The sequence below is a fragment of the Sitophilus oryzae genome, unplaced genomic scaffold (genome assembly GCF_002938485.1).
Source record: "Sitophilus oryzae breed Bouriz unplaced genomic scaffold, Soryzae_2.0 scaffold_1898_pilon_pilon, whole genome shotgun sequence".
Lineage (NCBI taxonomy): Eukaryota > Metazoa > Arthropoda > Insecta > Coleoptera > Curculionidae > Sitophilus > Sitophilus oryzae.
This window is the reverse complement of record NW_022146610.1, coordinates 500142-524072: the sequence shown is the minus strand read 5'-3', so window position 1 is coordinate 524072 and position 23931 is coordinate 500142. Positions and strand designations below refer to the sequence as shown.

Genomic DNA, 23931 nt, shown 5'->3' with positions numbered 1-23931 from the left:
ATGTGCAGGTGGTCAAAATTTTTCCGAAAATTTGTGTGGTTTTCCGTAGTCCGATCTTTCAATTATTTAATTTTATATGGTATATGGTCTATTTTTTAATGGGAAATTTTGAGAAATAGCAATTTTTAAGAGAGATGAGATGAACTTACAATTAATGTTAAAATACATATTTGTATTTTTAGATGTTTTAATAATATGAATTAGTTGAACTTAATAATCATATTTAAGTAATGTGGTTAAGTAAATGTGGTTTGAACTCAAACTATGGGGTGAGAAAATTAAAATGAAAGTTTTTACACGTGCCAATTTTAAAAAAAAGTTAACGATGTTTTTGTATTTTGTTTATGCTAATTCTCTTACATGTAGTTTTTGCAGAAGAAATATTTAATTTATTTTTAAAGTAAATGCGAAAGTAAAATACTAATTTTCTTAATAGAAATATAAATGCACCTAATATAAATTCTTATTTTGATAGTCTAATTTTTTAAATTATATTTTCGTTCCATTCAACTAATTTATTCGATGTAAAATGTTGGCTATTGGCATGTTATTTAAAAGCAGCGTGTCCTTCAGTTTCCGTGTAGTTTATCAAAATATAATTTTTTAAATAGAAATATAAAGCACCTAATATAAATAATTTTGATTTCTAATTTTTTATTTATATTTTCGTTCCATTATACTGCATGCTTAGAAAATTAATAAATGTTTATATTTCATGATTTTAAAATTTGTTGTTAATATAACAAATTAGTTCTGTAATTATTATTATTTAATAAACCAACGTTGCCAAAAATTTAGAGACTATATTATTTTTAAATAGGATCTAATATAAATAATTTTGACATCTAATTTGTTGTTTATATTTTGCTACTACTTAAAAAAATATTTATATTAAATCATTTTAAATTTTGTTGTTAATAGGTATAACAAATTATTACTGTTATTATTATATATTAAACCAGTCTTTGCTTAGAAACATTAAAAATAATTTTCTTACATCCAAAATAACAAGTATTATTGCAGTGTAACAACAGAATATTAATAAAAAAAATGCAGAATATATAGACATACTATCCTTAACTAACTAAAGCCAAACAATAATATTCTTTGCTAATATCAACTAATACCAAAATATGGCAATTTAGCGCCCTTCATAACGTATTTGTGTAAATACTAGCACCTCAATAAAAAAAATAATGTGTCCTTATCTATATCTGAATCCGCAAAAATCAAAGATGCCGGCTTTCTTTTCATAGCATTGCCACCGACCGCTGTCGGGTTTCTCGGAAAAACCTACGTCGCCGGGCGACAACTAAAATTCAGTTAATATTTTATTATAATCGATCCCTGAATAAATGAATTTCATAAATGAATGAATGGTTTTTGCTGCCGAATTACTAGAATACAATATTTCAAAGCAGATGACGGATCTATTCGATAATTTTTATTCGAATAGTTTTCAACGAATGTTTTCTTACTAACTATCGAATTATTCGAATGAATTGCAACTATCGAATGTTTCGATAGTATTCATTCGATAGTTCCCACTACTAGTTTCGATATAAATTAAATAATAAACTTTACTCTATTGTTGACTCGCCTTGTACATTCATACTGATACACCTTGTACATGATACTGAAATATTCGGATTTATTAAAAAAAATATATATTATTAAAATTCAATTTTTATTTTTGACACGACAAAGAATTGCAGTTTTATAAAATAAAAATTATGCGCCTTTCGGATTTTTAAAAATTTTAGAGGTTACTAGATATTTCGTATTAAACGTGTAGCTGCTATATTAAAAATATTTTGTGGTGTGTTGTTGCATAACTGACTAATTTCCAAGCATCGAATGGACGAAGGAAGGAAGCGAAGGGACGAAGGAACGCGAGGAAATAACGCGAGGAAGTAAGGCGAGGAAGGAGCGAAGTGTGAGTATGGGGCTTTAGCATCATCAGCAGATAGGATCAGACTCAACAATCTGATCATTTGCTGATGATGCTGGTTAGCGAAACGCGCGTCCAGTGTAAAAGTAAAAGTGTTTTGGTGTATTGTGGTGATTTAGTGTTTTATTTTGCAATTAAGAGCTTGTTAGAATTAGAAAAAAATAATTAAATCTAACCAGACATTATTTCATGCTAAAAATATTAACAATAAAAAACATACAAGACAATTTTTTTATTAATTACATTATATTTTGCAAAAGGGTTACATCATGTTACATCTAAATTAATTGAAAAATATATATTTATCTAAAAGATATAATTTTGGATTATTTTTAGAGAAATATGAGTCACATAATATTGCTCCCACTATTATTATGTAATTTTAATTTAGCAGAGAGTCTTGTCAAGGACGTGTTTATCATTTTTAGTTTGTTATTTCGATGACTTGACACTTATTTTTTGATTAAGTAAAAATGATATGTCATTATCTTTTGATGTACGAAACGATCACAACAATGATTCAGATAATTTGCTAGTTTGATTTTGCTCGTCTGATTAACAATAAATTTAAAAAAGTTGAATATATTTCTTAATACCATTTATTCACGTACCTAATTCATAGTTAATCAAAATAACTTAAATAATAATTTTATTCACAACAAATAGTTAATTAATAGAACATAGATAATAATTTTAATGAAAAAAATTGTTTATATAATTATAAAATTTAAAAAAATTAATATTTTGTACTTGTCGATAAAGGTGGGTTTATATTGCGCATCCCGGCATCCGTCACAGCGTTCGTTGTTCTGTCACCCCAAAATGTAACGACGGTTTAGATGCATCTAAACCCACACTAATATTTTTCTCTAGCTTCCTACAGCTTCTATTCGAAGTTCGCTAACCTATAAATATATAAAAAAAAAACAAAATATGTTAGTCTAGGATGTCTAGTTGTTTAGTATAGTCTGTAAAACGAATAACTTTGAATTTGACAGTTCCCGCGGGCTTTTCCAGTGTTAATTTTATTAGGTTATCAACTTGCGGCCATGCTAACGCAATGCCGTCTCTAATAGAACAGCCTCAGAGCGAGATTTATGACGTCACGCTAGTTAGATACTACGGATTAATAAATATGTTGTAGAATACATGGAAAACATAATTATTCCTCGTATTTTTGGTTTGTATTTTAAAAATGATATAGTTTACATGAAATATACATAATATACAGTTAATATATACAATATATATACCTATTTATAGTAATAAATACTTTGGCAGATAAACTATTAAACCATACAAATGCAGCAAATGTTTTACAATATGGCTGAAATCGTACTCCATAGTCAATGTAGATAGTTTTTGTGTTAAGAATAATAATTTAAAAAAATATGTGGTTATCTTTTGACAAGTTTATATTAGTTTATTAATTGCAGTAAACATTATACAGGGTTGTTCACCACATACGACACGGAGTATTGTAGCTAAACGATTATATTTTTACAAATTTCAAGTTTTGGGTTCGATGAAGGACTATTAGAGGTACAATTTAAAAATAATTTGACAAGATACAGAGTGTCCCAAATAAGTAAAAAATATCAAAGTTGTATTTTTTTAAATGAAACACCCTGTATATTATAACACTTTTTAGTTTCTACGATTAAATGAAGGTAAATTTGATTAAGGTTTATTATACTTAAATCTTACTGTTTTTGAAATATTTCAATTTTGGGAAATTGTAAAAATTTTAAGGCTTCATTTCTCCAGTAGTATCAAAGTTTTAATACTAAATATTTACTGAAGTTTATTTATAGATCAGTTATTGTGTTGCAATAATAAATATAATACTACCTTATACAGAGTGTAAAAAATTTATTTTAAATAATTTCTAGCTTTAAACGCCAATAACTTCTTTAATTTAAATGGAACGCCCTGTATATTTTAGAGAATCAGATGCACAATTTAATTGTCTATCAAATTGTATTATACCATTTTTACCTATCCTTCAAGTTTTCGTAGAAAATGCATTTTCTTATAATTTAGACCCTATTTATCAATATACCCATGGAATATTGACATTTTAGATTGTTTTTAAAGCAACAAATGTACAAAATGTAATAGATTAGTAATATTATCGTTTTAGCAAAACGATAATATTACTAACCCATTTGTATGCAAAAAGAAAACTATTTAAATATTTATAAAAAGTATACCATTAATTAAATATAACACCATTATTTCCGCCCATATACTAATTAATGGCATACTTAATTGTGTTCGTTAATAAATTATTATAAATAAATGTGGATTTGAGTCAGAAATCAATATAATAATAAGTTATCAAAATTAAAGTCTCTGTTGTTATAAATAAGCATTTATTAAAAAATGAAATATCATTTTTAAGGTGTTACTTTTTATCACACTGTCTAATAGCCATACAAAATTCAGTTTTTTAGTATTTGAGCAATTATTATTAATCAACGCAAACAGTCAGTTAATGTAGTTTGAATACTGGAATCATATTAATTGGTCCCTTTAACAAATATTTAAACAGTTTTTTATTTTTTTAATAAAATAAACGAATTATATCGACAATATTAGTATCTGTACTCTTTAAAAATTTGGTACATCTTTAAAAATAATCTAAAATGTCAATATTCCATGGGTATATTGATAAATAAGTTCTAAATTACAAGAAAATGCATTTTCTACGGAAACTTAAAGAGATAGGTAAAAAATGGTATAATATAATTTGATAGACAATTAAATTGCCGTTTGAAGCTAATAATTATTTAAAATAAATTTTTAGGCACTCTGTATAAGGTAGTATTATTTTTATTATTGCAACAAAATAACTGATCAATAAATAAACTTCAGTAAATATTTAGTATTAAAAACTTTGATACCCTTGGATGAAGCCTTAAAATTTTTACTGCAATTTCACAAAATTGAAAATATTTCAAAAACGGTAAGGTTTCAGTGTAATAAACCTTAATCAAATTTACCTTTATTTTAATCGTAGAAACTAAAAATGAAATAATATACAGGGTGTTCCGTTTAAAAAAATACAACTTTGATATTTTTTACTTATTTGGGACACTCTGTATCTTGTAAAATTATTTTTAAATTGTACCTCTAATAGTCCTTCATCGAACCCAAAACTTACAATTTGTAAAAATCTCATCGTTTCGCTACAATACTCCGTGTCGTATGTGGTGAACAACCCTGTATAATATATAAATAAATTTTGTGATTGCAAATAATAATACATCACTATCGATATTGAAGGTTTTTTGTTAAATTAGATCGATTTTTAAACCCCAAAATTTAAAATATATTTTACATTTTACCCATTATCTTATGTACCACCTATTCATTATTTGTATATTGTAAAACATTGGCTGCATTTGTATGGTTCATAGTTTATTTGCCAAAGTATTTATTACTATAAATAGGTATATATTATATTGTATTTATTAACTGTATATTATGTATATTTCATGTAAACTATATCATTTTTAAAATACAAACCAAAACTACGAGAAATAATTATGTTTTCCATGTATTCTACAATATATTTATTAATCCGTAGTATCTAACTAGCGTGACGTCATAAATCTCGCCCGTGGCTGTTCTATTAGAGACGGCATTGGTTAATATTTAGAAATGTCAAAAGCTGATGACATTTTACTTTTGTCAATTATGACATTTCGTGTTGATTTTTGCAAGAAGAGGAAGAACTGTCACTTGTTTTATTATTTTCCTTTTCTATTTCACGAAAGTAAAAAGAGTTACCTATCTGATTCGTTCAGGCACTCAATTTAAAGAATATCAGTAACTTTTTTGACAGAGGGATTTTATATTTGCCATGTTGGTAAAAGATAACGGTCAAAATTCAAAGTTATTCATTTTATAGACTATAATGGGTTTTGTAAAATATAGAGCTAACCTAACACTTAAAAATTTTGCGTTGCGGTTTTTTTTGCATCTGAGTTTTTTTTATTTATATAAACATTCCCTTTAATACAGCTTTAATTTACGAACCAAAAATTATTGCTTTTGAAGTATAATTTGACTCAGTTACTTACATTTATGTGTGGTGCTGTAGACAATGCGTAAACTACAGCTTCAGCCACATCAGGGCCATAGAGGGGTGGTATTGGTAATTCCCCTACGCCTGATGCACTTTGTAATTCTGTTTTCACATAACCGGGACTGATACTCTGTAATATAAAACGTTTGTGAAACTTCTAGGAGTACCTTAGAATTTTGATTATCAATGGAAGTGTGAAGACGAAAAGAATTGAACAAGTCACACGAAGTCTCTTTTACTTACAAAATCTGTGAGTAAAAAGTGATACATACTTATACAGGCCCGGCAATGGATCTCTAGGCATAGGAATTACATGCATTGGAATGAAACGCCTATAAAAAGTCTATGCTTAAACAGAGATGGACAACAACTTCCCCGTTTCCACTTCCACTACGACTGTCTACTTAGACAAACTCCAATAAGATAACAAATTTTGGAAATTCCGCCACCTCCCATCCACTCATCATCCCTGCCCTTTATCTTATTTTATTTCCCTTCCCGCGCCTCCGCACCTCGCTATTCCGACTCCCGTCAGTTCATCACAGAGTTGCCATGTCTACCGGTTTCGTCTGTAAGCTACCGATCTACCGATTTAAAGAAAAATCCAACGATATATTCAACTGCGTCTTTAGTTTTTACAATAGGCACTTTTAAAAAGCTGACTTATTTGATTAAAAATTAAGCGACTGCCGCGTTGGAATCTGTATAATCTGACTTTATTATTGTTTCATTAAATTTTATTTAGTAATAACACACATACAGGTCATCGTTCTGTCTAGTTGCAGAGTTACAGAGATATTCCCTAAAAAATCCTTATTACCCTTATTAGGCGCGGTATTGGCGACATGCCCGAAGAAGTTGATATCTTTTGAAAAGATTTTATTTCATTCATCTACTAAAGTTGAACCCATATTTTCCCCAAAAATGTAAACAAAAACAAAATTTAAGTTAAGAAACAACCTAAATTCGGACAAACATTTTAGTGATTTTCCCGTCAAAAAATATATTAATATGAAAAAGAGTTGAGAGTTGCTACAGCTTTCCCATTGAAATGAAATTAATTTTAGATATCACTGATCAAAATTTGTACAAAGGTAAAAAGTGACTGCTACACTAATTTGTGACTGCTATCCCTACTTGTTATAGTTTTATATGTTTTTATTAATATATTAATATTATTTATTCAATATTTTTTTTTAATATCAAATAATATACCTGACTATTTCTAATTCTTGTTATATTTATTATATTTGTATTTTATTTGAGTGATCTATTATTACGACACATAGGAATGCTAATTTTGGACTTAAATATTATCTTTTATTTCGTTTCTGTACTTTTAATTTTTGTTGAAGATCTACCGAGAATTTTGTTCTCGTATGGAATTATAATCTAACCAACCCGGCAACCCTGTTCGGCTACTCCTTATAAAGTTTTTTTCGGCCTAATTCCTTTGTCCCAGCCGCACTTTGTCAAGCGCCGCCGCCGACCGACTGTGTCGGGGCGACTGCTAGGAAGATCGTAAAGTATTGCCATTTCATAGAATTGCACTTGCTATTTTAGAAATGATTTCAAAGTTTTGCATGTTACTTTTCGTTTTAGAAAGAAGTTATGTGCCTAGAGAAAACACATTCTTAAAATTGTTTCGTACTTTATTTAATATTTCATTAAGTAGGCAAGATAATGGGATTAGAAGATTTAGGATTTTGACAAGCCAACATAATTTCGATTTAATTGAATGGCAACACTGTCCGTCCTGTTTCTATTTTTTCGGTTCTGTTCTATTAGTAGGCGGTAGCCCTACCACAAGCGTCTTAAAGACCCGCCTGGCGCCCCCTCGCAGGGGCTCTATCGTCGTATCACTTCTATGATCACTTCCCCTATACAATGGTAGGGAAAAGACACTTTATCCGTCTCTGTTGCACTGCAGTGTATTTTGCAGCCTTACCATCTTTTTTTATCGCATTGAAAACCTCCTATTGCTAATATTCCTTTGCCAGCAGTGTATACACTTTTTTTAAAAGTTGGAATACTATTCCTTTTGTCCACGACCACTTAACAATAAATCAATATTCTACTTCCTAGCTGAAGGCATATGGTGCCCATATTTGTAATAGAGTGAAATATAACAGCTGATAACAGTGAATTATGATAAATCATACTTTGCATTTACTTTACATTTGTTGCTATGCCAACGTGACACTGACAACATCCAGATGCGCGGCGTGGATGATTTGACGTTTTTCTTATCTTTTCTTTTTATTAATTTTGACGTTTAAAATTGTCAAATGTTAAGTAGGTAGTGATTATTAAGTGGCATATCAAGAACTCGTTTAAAATCAAAAAATGAATTATGAGAGTGATAATGAGCCCTGTACACTACCAGAGATAGCAGAGGCGACCAAATTAACAAGTCTTGGATTGCTACCACCCTTGTATATGAATTTTTAAAGTAGCTCAACATAAGACGTTTATGGATGTAAAGCACCAGATGGCGGGGCGTATTTCACGGTCTTTGAAGCGACCAATAAAAACAGAAAAAATAAAAATCGATAATTTTCGGACTGTGCCAATTGGTTACTAATCGACCAGATACTTTTTATCTATTAGATATGCTATAAAAGCTTGTAATTATACAATTCGACCATTGTAAATACCCGACAAATTTCGCAAGGCCGACGAGGCCGATGCTTTTCACTGATAAGAAAAAAAATGTTTGTTTCGATAATTTTCGAGATATTTTTTCTTTCTGAATTTTTAAAGTATTTTATATTCTTTGTCCGCTTGATCTATTATACTGGTTGCACGTATCGAAGTTCTGTTTCTTTTAGTTTTAAAAAATGTTCTTATTTCTTTTGTAGTTGTAGTGGTTGTAGTGTAAAATTAGATTAATTTTATTAAGTTTAATTATAATGTTTAGTGTAGAATACCAGAAATAGTTTAGTAGTGTTTTTATAGTTTATTATTTTGTAGTTAAGTAGTAGATGAAGGGATAATTTAGTTATTTTTTCTTTTTGTTTGATTAATTAGTAAGTTTGATAATTTTTTCAGTGTAGAATACAAGTAGTTGTGTAGTGTTTTTATAAGAGATTATATTAGTTTATTTTGTAGATGAGTGGTAAGTGAAGTGAAAGTATTTGGGTATTTTTTCTTTTTGTTTTTCTTCTAATTGTAGTCATTCTATTATGTATTGTGATAGATACACTATATCTTCCTTCAACTTCGTTGAAAAGTGCGTTATCATATAATTTTGGTTTTTTGGTAGTAGAATATACGGAAAAAAAATCTGATCAAATTTATTTTAAATTAAACTAATCGAGTCAAATAATAATAATAGTTAGGTTCTAAATACTATACAGGGTGAGTTTCCTCCTGATTGACTAAAGAATGTTGGTACCATATTTTCATGCAAAGAACTTGAAACAATATTAATGAAATTCAAATAAATATATAACTTTAAATAAAACTCAAATTACCAATTTTAGTTACACAAAACAACAACAAGTCAGATGCTGGTACTGCAATTTATCGTTCACCAACAACTATACTCAACTAAAGTTGGTAGAAGTATGTTTTATTGCAAAAAACTTGAAGCAGCATCAATAAAATTCAAATACATATAAAACGATAAATAAAACACAAATTACCAACTTTAGTTACACAAAACAACAAAAAGTCAGCTGCTGGTGGTACGATCTATCATTTTTCAACAAATTTATTTTACTAAGGCGCGGTCTCTTCAGTTATAAATAAATAACTTTTATCTAACAAATAACCATCTAAAAGATAAACAATCTAGAGCCTGATATCTATAGGATATAACATTTGGGTATTTTCATACAAAATAATCCAATATCGAGGACGGCCGCCTACGGACCGGTAGACACTCCGTAGAGAAAGTGTTGCCAATATAAGATATCTGAAATTGAGATGGTTATATATGAAAAGTCGATACAACAGACAGAGACAAAAACTGGAAATTTCAAATCGTTAGATTAAAAAGTGATGTTATTGTTCAGTTGTCAAAAGATCGTCAAAATGAAAATAAAAAACAATAAAATTCAACTAAAATATATTTTGTGTTCAACTCCAACTAGAATCCTATTATGGTATAGGCTATTTAAATTTGCTTTTTATGGAAAAAGGGAAAGATAATTCAATTTCAGCAGTGGTGGTGGTGCAATATAGATCTATTGGATGGAATGCGATTTATAAGAAATTAAAACAAGAAAAAATAATCTGTAAGTAATTTATAGTTTAATTACATGATATTACTGTTATATTTATTATATTAACATTTTAGTACAATTGATAATAGAAAATATGGAAGAAGCTGGTGAAGTAAGCAGAGATTTATAAACCAATCCTAAAACCACCATCTGGTAAGTTATTAATATTGAAAATTAAAATAGCATAAAACTGTTTGTAATAACAAATATGTTGTTCTAGGGCTTTCATAGTAAAGAAATAGGTAGGATAGCATCAATGATAGTAATTAAGGTGAGTTTTTATTTTATAAAATAGATAAATGCACTTATACTTTTGTCTTAATAATAATAAATGAATAGTACCTATAATAATTGTTACATTTACACATTATATGTACAAATTACTTAATAAAAAAATTAAATAAAAACAATTTTGTCATATTACTTTTATTTTTAAGAACTCAAAGTGATGGAACTTCGAAAATAAAAAGAAAAAATAAAGGAAAAATCTTGTCTAAACAAAATTGGACTAACTGGAATTCAAAGGACCACAATACAGATGTTTTAGCAAGGTTTAGCTAGAGAGTTACTTAAAAAATAGCATGGAGAAGAGATGTACCGTATGATCGAAAAAAAAACGGCGTCAGCAATGGCTATGAAATAAAGATTGCTGTCATTTCATATGTAAATTTATATGGGAAATATCATCGATCATACGGTATAAGGTACATAGTGTAAGAAATTAAACTAAAATTGTAACACAAAAGAAATTGTAAGTTGAATAACAGGTTTTATAAGGTTCTTGTTATACTATTAATGAATTAAGATATGCGAATTAAAAAAGAAATAAATAGTTTGATTTAAAAAGTTTTATTTATTTTTTACCTACTTTAGAGCTTCATTAAAAACTAGTTGAAGCAACGCGCATCCGCCACGAGATCAGGAAAAAAAATACTTTTTTTATTTTTTTAAATTAAATGAAAAACAAAAAATCCGGCAACGACAGTTTTTAGAAGGGCCATTTAGCTATCTTTTTAGTAAAAAAGCAACTTTCTAGAGCAAGTCGTTACTTCAGTAGAGACGACACAGATAAACATTAGCATTTTATATAATATGTAGTAATGGTTTATAATTGAAAGGATTTAAATAAAATAATTTATAAATTACTGTTTTATCACTATTATCCTAACTTAATGCATTCTCTTCGTTCTGATGCTCTAACAGAACAGAGACTCTCTTTATTTTGTAACAGTCCTTATAAAGTCCGGCACTAGCAACAATAGTTTTTTGCACCATTTCAATGTGTTTATTGGTGTCTATACCCCAAATGTTCTAAAATAATTATAGCCTACATACTCAGAATAGGTAAGTCTTTTCCAAATAATCTAAAATCGAATTTATTGGAATAAACGAAATCTTCAATAATAACAATGTCTAAGGTTATGTTAAGCAATTTTGTCAAATATCAAATAAAATCAATATCTCCTCATGCCTTTGCTCATGCGTCAAATTTTTATCCGACAAATAAAGCACTATTTGGCAGTTCGGGCGCCAGATAGGATATCTGGGAGATAAGTTTAATTTATCTAATAGATACTGTTATCTATAGGTGAAGATACGCGTTTGGGGGCAGATTATAACACGCTATCCGTACCTGAAAACACCGGGGGTAAAAGTGCAAATATTTGAAAATAGAATAGTTCGAGATGACTGCACTCTCGATGCATAGCAACTGATGATATTGACGTTTTTTATTATCTTTTAGTTAATTTTGACGTTAAAAATGAAATTTTAAGTAGGTAGTGACATTTTTCCCTAAAACATGAATACAACAATTAATAGTAAGATTAACATTAAAAATACAAATTCAAACACTCCTCATAATTATTATTATAATGGCCGTGGACAAAGTATAGTATTCAACTCGCAATTTATAGCCATTATTCACTCGGGTGACTTCAGCCTGCGTGAATAATGGCTAGAACAAATTGCTCGTTCAATAATATACTATTAAACAAGTACCATTGTACTTACCGTGATTTTAATTTTCAAGTTTTCTCTCCTGAAGTCCAATCTTAGAGTCTCAGCCAGCGCTGTAATCGCATGTTTAGTAGCAGGATACACGTTTAAATTAGGAAAGTCGGATACAGTATGTCCCAGGATGCTGTTTATATGTACAATGTGTCCTTCTGTGTTGTTTGCCTTCATGTTTTGCACTACCTCCCTTGTGGCGATCAAGTTTCCCAACATATTTGTTTCTATCGAGTTAAGAATAAATAGATTAGTTCATTATGATGATTAGTATTGTTAATAAAATATAGTTAATAAACTTTTTTTTTAATTAAATTAATAAGTTAATTAAAAAAATTTTTGTAAATTATAATTATAATACTTATATTTTTTTTAACTTATATAAACTTATTTAAAAAGAACAGTTTTTAAATTCGAGAAAAATAAATATAAATCAATATACAGGGTGTCCCAGAAATAAGTGCAAGTATTTTAACTGGTAGTTTCAACCCCAGAAACACGCCTATTACCGCAATGTATTTAAGGTCGCTCGTGGAACAAAATCACATAAAGCTGAATTTTGGTTAATATCTAGTTTTGGTCGCCCCGATTAACATACAAAAAGTCCCCACCCCTGCGAGGGTGCAAACCATCCCAAAACCACCCCCAACGGTACATTTTTTTAGTTTTCGCCCATTATCTCAAATATGGTCGATTTTTTCAAAAAAAGACTAGATCCTAAAACTAAAGCCAATGAAATTATCTACAAATTGATGTATATAAGTCTATATTTTAATTTACACAGTGGCGTACAGCAAACGGTTAAAATCGACAAAGGCCATTTTTTTTGAACATTTTTTAAAGTTTTCGTTATTTATTACAAAAATGGTTGATTTAAGAAAAAAATACTACATAACAAAATGGAATCCAGTAAAAATACCTACAAAATGATGTATATAAGTACATATTTAAGTTAACACAGTGGCGTACACTAAAGGTCTTTATGTTGGTGTTAATATTTTCCATCGTGTAGCGTAAAATTAATAGGTACCTTATTTAAACAAAGTCTTCTTCGTGGTCATCCTCGTTTTCATTAGTCTGTTTAGGGACGAGAACATTGCTACAGGACTGTCCTTGGCATTGCCAACAGAGATTGGAGCAATCTAATCCAGCTTTTCTGCAACTGCGCAGTTTTCCACAATCTGTCCTACAGTTGCAGAACAACAATTTTAAAATAAAATCTGGGGCAATGGGCAACAGTTATTGGTACCAAAAGCCCTGTTTTTTCCATTCCCAAGAGGTATATAGCATCCAATTCAATCCCCAATTCAAATTTGGCGATACACCCGCAAACTGTGGTTGGATGCAGCGTCGGATGTTGGCGGCAGAGATGTCAAGGAGAAGGTCGAGTTGAGGCTTTGTCGCGCAGTATTGTTGTTGAATTTTACGAACCGTAGTTGATCTAATGTTTTTATTGATTTATCGGCTCTATATAAAAATAAAAGGAATTCTTCTTCTACAGACATTAATTCACTTTTGTTGGCATTTGGCGTTAAAAAACTGCTACTTTCCTTTGTAATTCCGGATTTTTTCTAAAAGCTTATAGGTTGACAACTTTTTCTTTTTATAAATTGCCGAAGTTGTGTCACATCCAGAAATGGCATGGCAAAATAGGATCGAGGTTGTAAGGACACCTATCTGGTTCTGCAGGGACCCTATGTGCGTGCTTTTATTAAGTTTTGTAGCTTGGCCAGGTCTTAACATAAGGATGTTGTCGGATTTTGCTGGATTAGATTAGCTCTAGCTATGCTCTCGTCTCTAAGCAGACTGATAAAAACAAGGATGACCACGAAGTAGACTTTGTTTAAATAAGGTATTTATTAATATTACGCTACACGATGGAAAATATTAACACCAACATAAAGACCTTTAATGTACGCCACTGTGTTAACTTAAATATGTACTTATATACATCATTTTGTACGTATTTTTACTGGATTCCATTTTGTTATGTAGTATTTTTTTCTTAAATCAACCATTTTTAAAATAAATACCAAAAACTTAATAATCTTATTGACTTCAATTTTAATATCTAGTCGTTTTTTTGAAAAAATCAACCATAATCGAGATAATGGGCGAAAACTAAAAAAATTGGTTGTACCTTTGGGGGTGGTTTTGGGGTGGTTTACACCCTCGCAGGGGCGGGAACTTTTTGTATGTTAATCGGTGCGACCAAAGCTAGATATTAACCAAAGATCAGCTTCATGTGATTTTGTTCCACGAGCACCATAGGATCGAAAATAACGGCCCTGGAGTATATGAGGTTTTTTTCGCGAAAAAAAAATTGAAAATTCGAAATTTTTTGAAAAAAATGTTGGATTTTTTTTAGTTTTTAGTTAGAAAACATAATTTCTTGATAATATGGCAACATATGTAAGTATTAGATTAAATTTACAAGAAAGAAAATTCAGAAAACATCCAGTGGTTCTCAAAATTTTAGCAAAAAATCATTTTTTTTTGGAAATTTTCAAAGTAAAATAACTCCGTTATTTTGGACTTATTTGAAAAACGATAGAGAGAAAATATGTTTTTTATCGAGATACATCCCTTAAAATACTTGCACTTATTTCTGGGACACCTTGTATATTATATAGGATAAAATTAATAATAAATTATTGTACAATTTTATTGTTTAATAAAAATGTGGCTATTAAACAAATAAGAATCGGGACATTAAGGCTTTGCGTAGGGACGCGGTAGTTTTGAATAAAAATGGGACTGTCCCCACAAAAACGGAACGGGTGGCAACCCTGCTTGTAAAAGACATATTAATTAACAGAAAGACACTAAAAGACTTTTTGGTGTGTCTTCCCATTTTCCTTAGAATTTACAATTCAGTAATTCATTATTCTTACCAATGGTAATTTTCCATTTTTCTGTATCTCCATTAATTAGATCTGTAGACTGAAGTACACCAGCGTTGTTGACAAGAATATGAATATTTCCCAATTTCTTAATTACTTCTTGAATTGTTGATTTGATTTCAACTTCTTTTCTCATATCGCATTTGAATCCGTGTAATTGGCCTTTTTCCTTACTCAGTGCTTGAGCAAGTTCTGGCAAACGTTCTGCTCTGATATCCAAACCAGCTACCTTCAAACAAAAGATATATTTTTAGTTAACTAGTAACATAATAATATAAAATTTTAACTTTTTGCATTAGTTTTGAGCAGTAAGTTCAAATATTCGATACCATTTAAACTTCTGACGACTCGTGTACTTGGTAAGTACGCCAATATTTAGGTACTTGGCAAGTATACTATCTTTGCATAAAAAAATATGCCACAAGCTCGGCATTCACGCGGCGCGATGGGTGACAAATAATTGCACAAGTAAACCGCCCACACGGCATGGCAAGTATGTGCCAATAACAAATGTTTGTACAAATACACGAGTCATCAGAGTCCACTTTAGGACCAGGTTTAGGAATAAAAACTTTATTTAAAAAATTGCCAATGTTCTGACGTATATTCTCGTTGTTTTCGAGATTATTTTCAACTAGAAAGTTCTTTGGTAAACATTATTAGTGGTTTATATTGTGTAAAATATATCAATTTTATTGTACTTACAATAATCCCATTCTTGACCAAATCTTCGACTATGGCCTTGCCTATTCCTGCAGATGCTCCAGTAACTACAGCTACTTTACCTTGAAATCTTTCTAAAGAAAGAACCATGGCGAGACCAATGATTTCTATAACAACCCAATAGGATAAAGAAAAAGATTAGTAGGAGATTACAAAATATTGACTATTGTTATCTACATAGACTTAAAATAAAATATAGACTGAGCATCTCATTCATAAATAGCTGGAACATGCGGTCAGACACTGTCTTGTTATTGTTGTGTTATTGTTTTAGGTTATAACGAGTGCGACACGAGCGATAGATAGGTTGTCTCTGTCGTAACGGTCGTTCCCTGACGACTCTGCCGAGAAAACACAACACTGTCTTCGTTTCCTCAAGTACACCTGAACTCTCCGTATCATAGCCGGGTAATTTTTATTTTAATGAAGCTATAATTAAATTAAAAATATATCGTATTTAAACTTTTTATATTTTATTAAGATTTAGGATAGGTTTTTTAAATAAAAGTTTAGAAAAACAATTTAGAGTCCAAAAAGGATAAAAATAATAAAATATACGTTATAGAAGAAATTTTATAATCGAAATTAGGTAATTTTGAAATTAATAATAAATTATTAATTTTAGTCAAACATTTACAACCCCTAATATTAATCAAAACAGGATCTATTCCACAGATATAATAGAGATCGGCGACAGGGAGAGAAAAAAAATATGATCGTTGTAATTTTTTTTCTGGTTAAGTGATGTCTTATTATGTAAATTAGAGAAAACATAAATCTGTTCCATTAAAGCAAGGAAGGTGATAGGAAGTGGATAAAATAAAACTACATTTATTTAACTCGGTACTGTCTTTATTATACCGGGTGCGTCTCAAAAGTGGCTCATCCCCCCATAATTTTTATATTTTCAAATAAAAAACAAGATTTAGTATGTTAGTATATGAAATAAATTAGATTGATTGACGCATTCAATTGTTTTTTGGTCACTTCCTGTTTCACCGGAAATGACTATAACTTTTAATTTTTAAACGGCACCCTCGGTATATTTCTACTTTATTCGATAGAAAATGACACTCTGAATAGAATGACATATCATATGTCAACTTTGACATTTTCGCATATGGTTTAATTGTAATTGTAACACGCGGTTCATAACGACAATTTGACTCGAAATACCAAGTGTGTGGGTATCAATTATATTCATAAAAAATGCTTTTTCCAAATATGCTAATGAGTCACCCTTGTTCCATTTGAAAAAATTGACATATGTATGATTAAAAATACGATTTGTACATCTTTTAACCGGCTTAGACAAGGCTCCTTGATTAAAACTTAGTGGATTGAAAAAAACTGGATTGAAATTTAAAATAGGATATGTTTTTAAGCGACAATGTCAAAAGTTGACATATGATATGTCATTCTATTCAGAGTGTCATTTTTTTATCGAATAAAGTAGCAATATACCGAGGGTGCCTTTAAAAATCAAAAGATGTAATCATTTCGGTGAAACAGGAAGAGACCAAAAACAATTGAATACGTCAATAAATCCTAATTTATGTCATATACCTACTAACATACAAATCTGTTTTTTTATCTGAAAAATAAAAAAGTTATAGGGTTGAGCCACTTTTTGAGACGACCCGGTATATTAAAAATATTGTTTCATAATGTAATATCATTTTAAAATTCGTGTATGTTATTTTAGATTCTGAAGATAATTTTAGAATAAACCGGAATATATTTTTAATAAAAACATTATTAATTATTAACAGGGTTATAATTATGATTTTGTTACGTAAGTAAGTAAATAATTGTAATGTAAAAGAAAAAATTCAGATTTTACATTTTACTAAAATATCTAAATAAGCGCCTTTCTACAACAACGCCACTGACTGCCAATGGGTAAATTGAGAGTTGCCTACCGGTCAAAAGTCGTTTCAAGACTTAAATGGATTATTTAAATCAAATTTCTTGCAAATTTGGCACTGGCGAACCATATTTTATAGTTTTTGAACAGAAAAAGTCAATAAAATAAACACTTAAGGACTACAAGCTAAGAAAATGCGTTAATACAGCCGGGGAGATCGCGGCAACAAAGCTTTACCGCACACGTGCGACACGTACTACAAAGTAATAAATGAATGAATAGGCTCCCTCGCCTCTAATCGGTGTTGTCATATTGTAAAGAACTTATCCTTATTAAACAGTATCCGACTTATAATTTAGTAGTATAATACCCAGAAGTAAACATGTGTACAAAAAGGTTGTTTGTCCGCGTTAAGATGTAAATAGTGTAGTCTATATTTTATTTTAAGTCTATGGTTATCTATCAGTTAGTTACAAAAGTTTCATTCATTAGTTACAAAAGCTTCATTCCGAACCTCGCAATTAGTGGAATAAATTTATTCGTCAACAAAGTTGAAGAGGTAATATTTTGACCAACTGTATAACGAGAAATTTAAATGAAAGAAAGGAACCTACGTTGTGTTAAATATTTTTTTATTGTGATTACCTCGGATGCGCCTCAAGAGAAGCAATATTTTGGGAAATTTGGGGAGAATAGGTTATATAAATAAAACGCAAAATTTTTATATAGCCCTACTTATTTTATTAAATGAAATGAATAGAGTGCCGTACTCTGCCTGGAATTCACATGTAAAAGAGCACGGCAGAGAAAACCATGATCACTATTGCAGAATCTAACTATGCTGTTCTGAACTTTAATAAAAGAGAAATAATGATATAGAAACTGTCCTCATACCTAGGTTTATAGTTTAATACATTCAAAGCATGCCACATTTATATCGTTCAAAACTGAAGAGTATTTTGTTAGTTTAACGGGTCGTAGGTACGGAATCCCTTGTTGCGGAATCGACGCTAAAGTTGAAGGTTTGGTGCCAATATCTGATAATTTAATAAATTATAAGTTATTAGCGTGTACCAGCGACTTCGTTCGCGTCGAATTAATCATTTCTAATGGTGATGATAAAGCAAAGTCAGAATTTCCATTAACATACAAACTGGATAAATTTTCTAACATTTATGTCAGCATGAGGAAAAACAATATGGCGATATTATTATATAACTTGGTAATATTTGAGGGGTAGTTTCATCTCGTTGGAATTTGACTTTCGAAAAATCCGTTTGCTTTTTACGTCAAGCAGTTTAAGCAGAATCGTGGTTGTGAATTGAGAAATTAGCCAACTTTTTGGACACCCTGTATGATTTTTTAAAAAAATTCAAAATATGTAAAAAAAACAAATAAATTATGCTTGTCCAAGCGTTTTCCCGAAAGACTAACCGTTTTTTAAATAACAAATATTGTAATATTTGAGGGGCGTTTTCACCCTCTTGGCATTTGAGATTCGAGAAACTCCTACTCATCGAACCTCTACACCCCACAGTCAATCCGTTTGCCAAAAATCAGCTTTAAACGTCAAGCAGTTTAAGCAGAATCGTGATTACTCAATGGTCATATTTTATGAAGCACCCTGTATAAATTTATAAAAAATCTTAAAATATGTAAAACAACAAAATAAAATATACGTCTTTAAGAGTTTTTCCGAAAAACTCACCGGTTTTTAAATAAAAAATACTTTAATATTTGAGGGATAGTTTTACCCCCTTAGAATTCGAGTTTCGAAAAATCCCTTCTTATCGAACCTTTACACCCTAAAGTCAATCTGTTTTCCAAAAATCAGCTTTTTACGTCAAGCGCTTTAAGCAGGATCGTGATTAATCAATGAGCAGATTTTTCGAAACACCCTGTATACATTTTTAAAAAATCTTAAAATATGTAAAAAACAAAATAAAATATACGTGTTTAAGAGTTTTTTCGGAAACTTGACCGTTATTAAACGGTTTTATTTAGCTCGACTCGTACGGTATTTATTTATTTGTTTGTTTATTTGGGTCAGAATTAGAAATTGAAATTTAAGTACCTTCCTGTTGTCAGATTGATCTGAAATTTGGTACACACCTTTAGTTACGTTGACAATACAATATAGTAATATCAATAACATTGTAAATCTAAGATGGCCGCCGGTACAAAATGGCGGATTTCATATTTTTCCACAACCCCCTCAATATGGGTATCAAATGAAAGGGCTACACTAGTAGAATACTGTGATTATGACAAAATTTAAAATCCAAGATGGAAGTCGTTACAAAATGGTGTATTAGGTGAGGGCATGAGTAGTCGTGTCCAGAACAGTTGTGTCCAAGATTGTGTGACGTTAGAAGGACAGATAAAAAAAATAGGTGATTAGATGTACCTACGTAGTTAGCGGTAGCTTTACCACCCAAGTTAAGGTGATAGGTTAAAACGTGCTGAGGACTGTATGGCATTAGGGTGGCTGAAAATGTAATGTCGCAAGCGTTTTCCCCTCAAGATTGGGCGCCTCTTGTTGTATATTATAGCCTTGCCCCTCTGCTGAACCTCTGGGGGGGTCGACCGTTAAAATGTCCATTACTCGTGGGAACAACATGGAAACAATAATAAAAAACAAACAAAAATAAAAATCGGTAAAAAACTTTTTAAGTTAAACGGTTTTATCTTATGTGCATGAAAACTAGAAAATAATAATAACATTTAGGTATTTTGAACTTCTAGTTCAGAAATATTTTAGTACTAGGCAGAATAGCTTTAAGGCATATTAGACTAAAATAAAAACGTGGGGCCCCTCTGAAATCCTACCTATGGCAAAGCATATCTTTATACTTTGGTAGATCATGAGCTCGGCGTTCGCTGGTGAAGCCGCCACGGCTGGTTATTGATTGTCAAAATCTCCAGTTACGATTATAGTAAGTCGATGCAATCCACACTTAGTATAGAAGAAAGTATTACAGCAATAGTTAATGGGTCCCACGTTTTTATTTTAGTCTAATATGCCTAAAAGCTATTCTGCCTAGTACTAAAATATTTCTGAACTAGAAGTTCAAAATACCTAATTGTTATTATTATTTTCTAGTTTTCAGTGCACATAAGATAAAACAGTTTAACTTAAAAGTTTTTTTACCGATTTTTTATTTAAATAAAAAATATTGTAATATTTGAGGGGTGGTTTCACCCTCTTGGAACTGGAATTTCGAAAAATCCCTTCTTATCGAACCTCTACATCCTAGAATCAACCTGTATGCCAAAATTGAGCTTCTTACGTTGAGTGGTTTGAGCAGGATCGTGATTAATTAGTATGTCAGTCACTTAAGGATTTTATATATTAGTATAGATTCTATAAGTTATTCTATTTATTGTTTTTGTTTGCCCTTTTTGCGAGCTAAGATATTCGCCCATGCACGCTCGAAAATTGTTAGTACACTCAACAAGGCCCTTATTCTCACAAACCACAAACATCGGCACGAAGGAACAGTAACCGATTTTATTTAGATTACTTTTAAACTGAAATTATTTACAGCATAAATAGATTCCATTAAATGCATACACATGTTATATATTATCTTTGTCAGATCAAATGAATAAGAAAAAGCTTTGGAACAGAATTACAACAAGAAAACAAAATAATATGATTTACTTAACATTAGATAAATAATGAGAAAACATTTACTTTACCTTTAATAACATTCTTTGTCACAAAACTCAAGAACCTAAATAATATCAATGCGTCTCGAATGGTAGTCTAAAAGCTATTATCTAACAACTATCATCTCTCCCTAGTTTGTGAATAATATTTTAAAAATCAATAATTTCGTTTATGTATACAGAGTGTCTTAAAAATGAATGTTTGAATTTAAATAAATATGTCTATTATAAAATAGGCGGTTCATCTCAATAGTTTACGATCATTTACAGTGTTTAAAAAACACAATTAAAATTAATAGAATATTCTAGCAACAGCTTGCTAAAGTTAGTCAGTTGTATCCATAGAGAAAGAGTAATATTTAGCTTATAAAACAATCAACTTTTGATTTCTAACCACAGTGTCTCTTGACGGCCAAAATGACATTTCTCGCAAATTTTGAAGTATATTTAGTGGAAAAGTTAAAAGTTTGTCAACTGTTTCTACTAATTGAAAATGTCTACCGCGAATTTGGACGTTCTGAATGCTTTTAATTGAAATTGTAATTAAAGAAACAAACTTCTACGCTAATTGAAACCATTAATTTATTCCACTAATTGCGAGTTTCTGAATGAAGCTTAAGGTACGTTAATTTAATAACAAATCATATATTTTACTTACAATTTAAAAATCAAACAGGGACTCTAATATATTCCAAACAAACCAGATATTGTTTATCGCACTCACGAAACCGAATTTCTAAATCAACTGCCGCAAGGTCAGATCATTTTTATACTAAATATTTTCATTCAAATTTATAGTCATCGTGACGACTGCGAGTAATCTAAACCGCTGAAATACAAATTAAACAACATGCATTCTCCTTAATTAACATGCCATTTAATATATCTATATAGTCATTTCCGTCAGTGTTATCCAATATATGATTTTAGACATATTTTGTGCAGATAAGATATGAACGGTTTAAAAGTAATAAATGTTATCATACAATGTTGTTACTATTTTTATAATAATAATAATAATAGTATCAGTTGGAAAAGGTGGAAATATATCCTATAATAATATCGTGTAATGGGTTAGTGGATAAGTACTTACCTCGCAATCTTAAGGCTATCGGCATACGCAACCCGAAGCAGCAAAAGTTTGCTGGCCGTACCCAGCAAGTGCTGTGAAAAAAAAAAACGCTTTATTATACAAAAAGCCAAAATTGCTTCATCGACAAAGCATTTACAAAACAAATAAAAGCACAAAAATATACAAATAATGAAAAATATCATAAAATACAAATCATAAAATTAAAAATGTTTTAGGTCATTAAAATTACTACATTAATACATGGGCATTGCAGAACGCAAAAAAAGCGTACCAATAAAAGTTTAAAATAGGAAAATTGTAAATGGATATAATCAATTAAGGGCCATAAAATATTAAACACCAGTGTGTGAGATGATCGTTGAATGAAATGAAAATTGTTCATGATTAAACATCAATAAAAAAATCGTTTACCGCATATAGAGCGCTCTCCAGTAAGTATGATTTCAGAGCTTTACGAAATGCGGGAAAGAATGAAATCGACTTGATATTCAAAGGCAGATGATTGTACATTTTTTTGGCATTGTACAGTATTGAGCCCTTAACTAGTTCTGAGCTCGGGGTTGGCAGATAAAGATCGTGCTCCGCATTCCTAAGTGGATTGTTGTGGGATGGCCTTTCGGGAATAGCAGATATGTGCTTGCGGATTAAGCAAACGGATTCAAAAATGAATAAGAAGGAAGAGACAGTAACTAAAAATTTTCAAAAAAATTCTGGCAGTGAGTTCTACTGTTCAGTCCCAATAAATATCGAACTGCTCTCTTTTGAAGTTTTTTATCGATCGCTTTTATACAGGGCGAGTCTTAAATAAGTGCAAATATTTTGGGGGTAGTATAGTTTGATCCTAGAAACACAATAGGCTCTTTCACAAAAAATAGAATACCCAATTCAAGGACAAAATCTGAAATAGAAGACTATTTTCAGTATATTTATCCAAAAAAATAGTTCCATGACATTGAATAATTGTTTTATAGGTCCTCAAAATGGCTTTAATTTGAAATAAATATAAAGCGCCAATTGATGACGTATGAAAAATACGCCCAATCACATTGTAGAACCGTGCTCTTGCGCCAGCCAACAACTGGCAACATTGCGATTTGATTTGACCAGCACCACCTCAACTCAAGGCCAATCAACATGATATGGGCAAGGCAAATATGGCGGCGAAGGCAGCGCATTATTAAATTGTTTACCTTTAACCTGAAAAGCCGGTAGTGGTTTCTCGTTCCGATTGCATACCAGAAATAATTAATTATCTCTAGTTTGTTGTGCTTCTGCAACACGTTTGTTTATTTCTTAGTGTTCAGTGCATGGTGTGATCAGAAAATTGTGATAAAATAACAGTAATAAAAATCCAAACCAGATTGATTCCACATAGGGAACTTCAAACTTT

General features: G+C 30.4%; 1 protein-coding gene across 1 annotated transcript; it reads right to left on the bottom strand.

The window, feature by feature from the left end:
* Nucleotides 1-2170: 2170 nt before the first annotated feature.
* On the bottom strand, nucleotides 2171-22271 carry LOC115883387 (farnesol dehydrogenase-like). The gene is made up of 6 exons (XM_030901755.1): nucleotides 22107-22271; nucleotides 15892-16016; nucleotides 15178-15415; nucleotides 12287-12510; nucleotides 6040-6174; nucleotides 2171-2856 (listed from the first exon to the last, which is right to left on the bottom strand). Exons 2-6 carry the CDS (start codon nucleotides 15997-15999, stop codon nucleotides 2821-2823), a joined length of 741 nt encoding a protein of 246 aa, XP_030757615.1. The 5' UTR covers nucleotides 16000-16016; nucleotides 22107-22271; the 3' UTR covers nucleotides 2171-2820.
* Between the last annotated feature and the right edge of the window lie 1660 nt (nucleotides 22272-23931).

Coding starts and splice junctions, on each gene's coding strand:
- LOC115883387 (XM_030901755.1), bottom strand. CDS start 15,999: ATGGTTCTTTCTTTAGAAAGATTTCAAGGTAAAGTAGCTGTAGTTACT. Junction 12,511..15,177: donor AAAATGGAAAATTACCATTG/GTAAGAATAATG, acceptor TTAACTCGATAG/AAACAAATATGTTGGGAAAC. Junction 2,857..6,039: donor CTACAGCACCACACATAAAT/GTAAGTAACTGA, acceptor ATATATTTATAG/GTTAGCGAACTTCGAATAGA.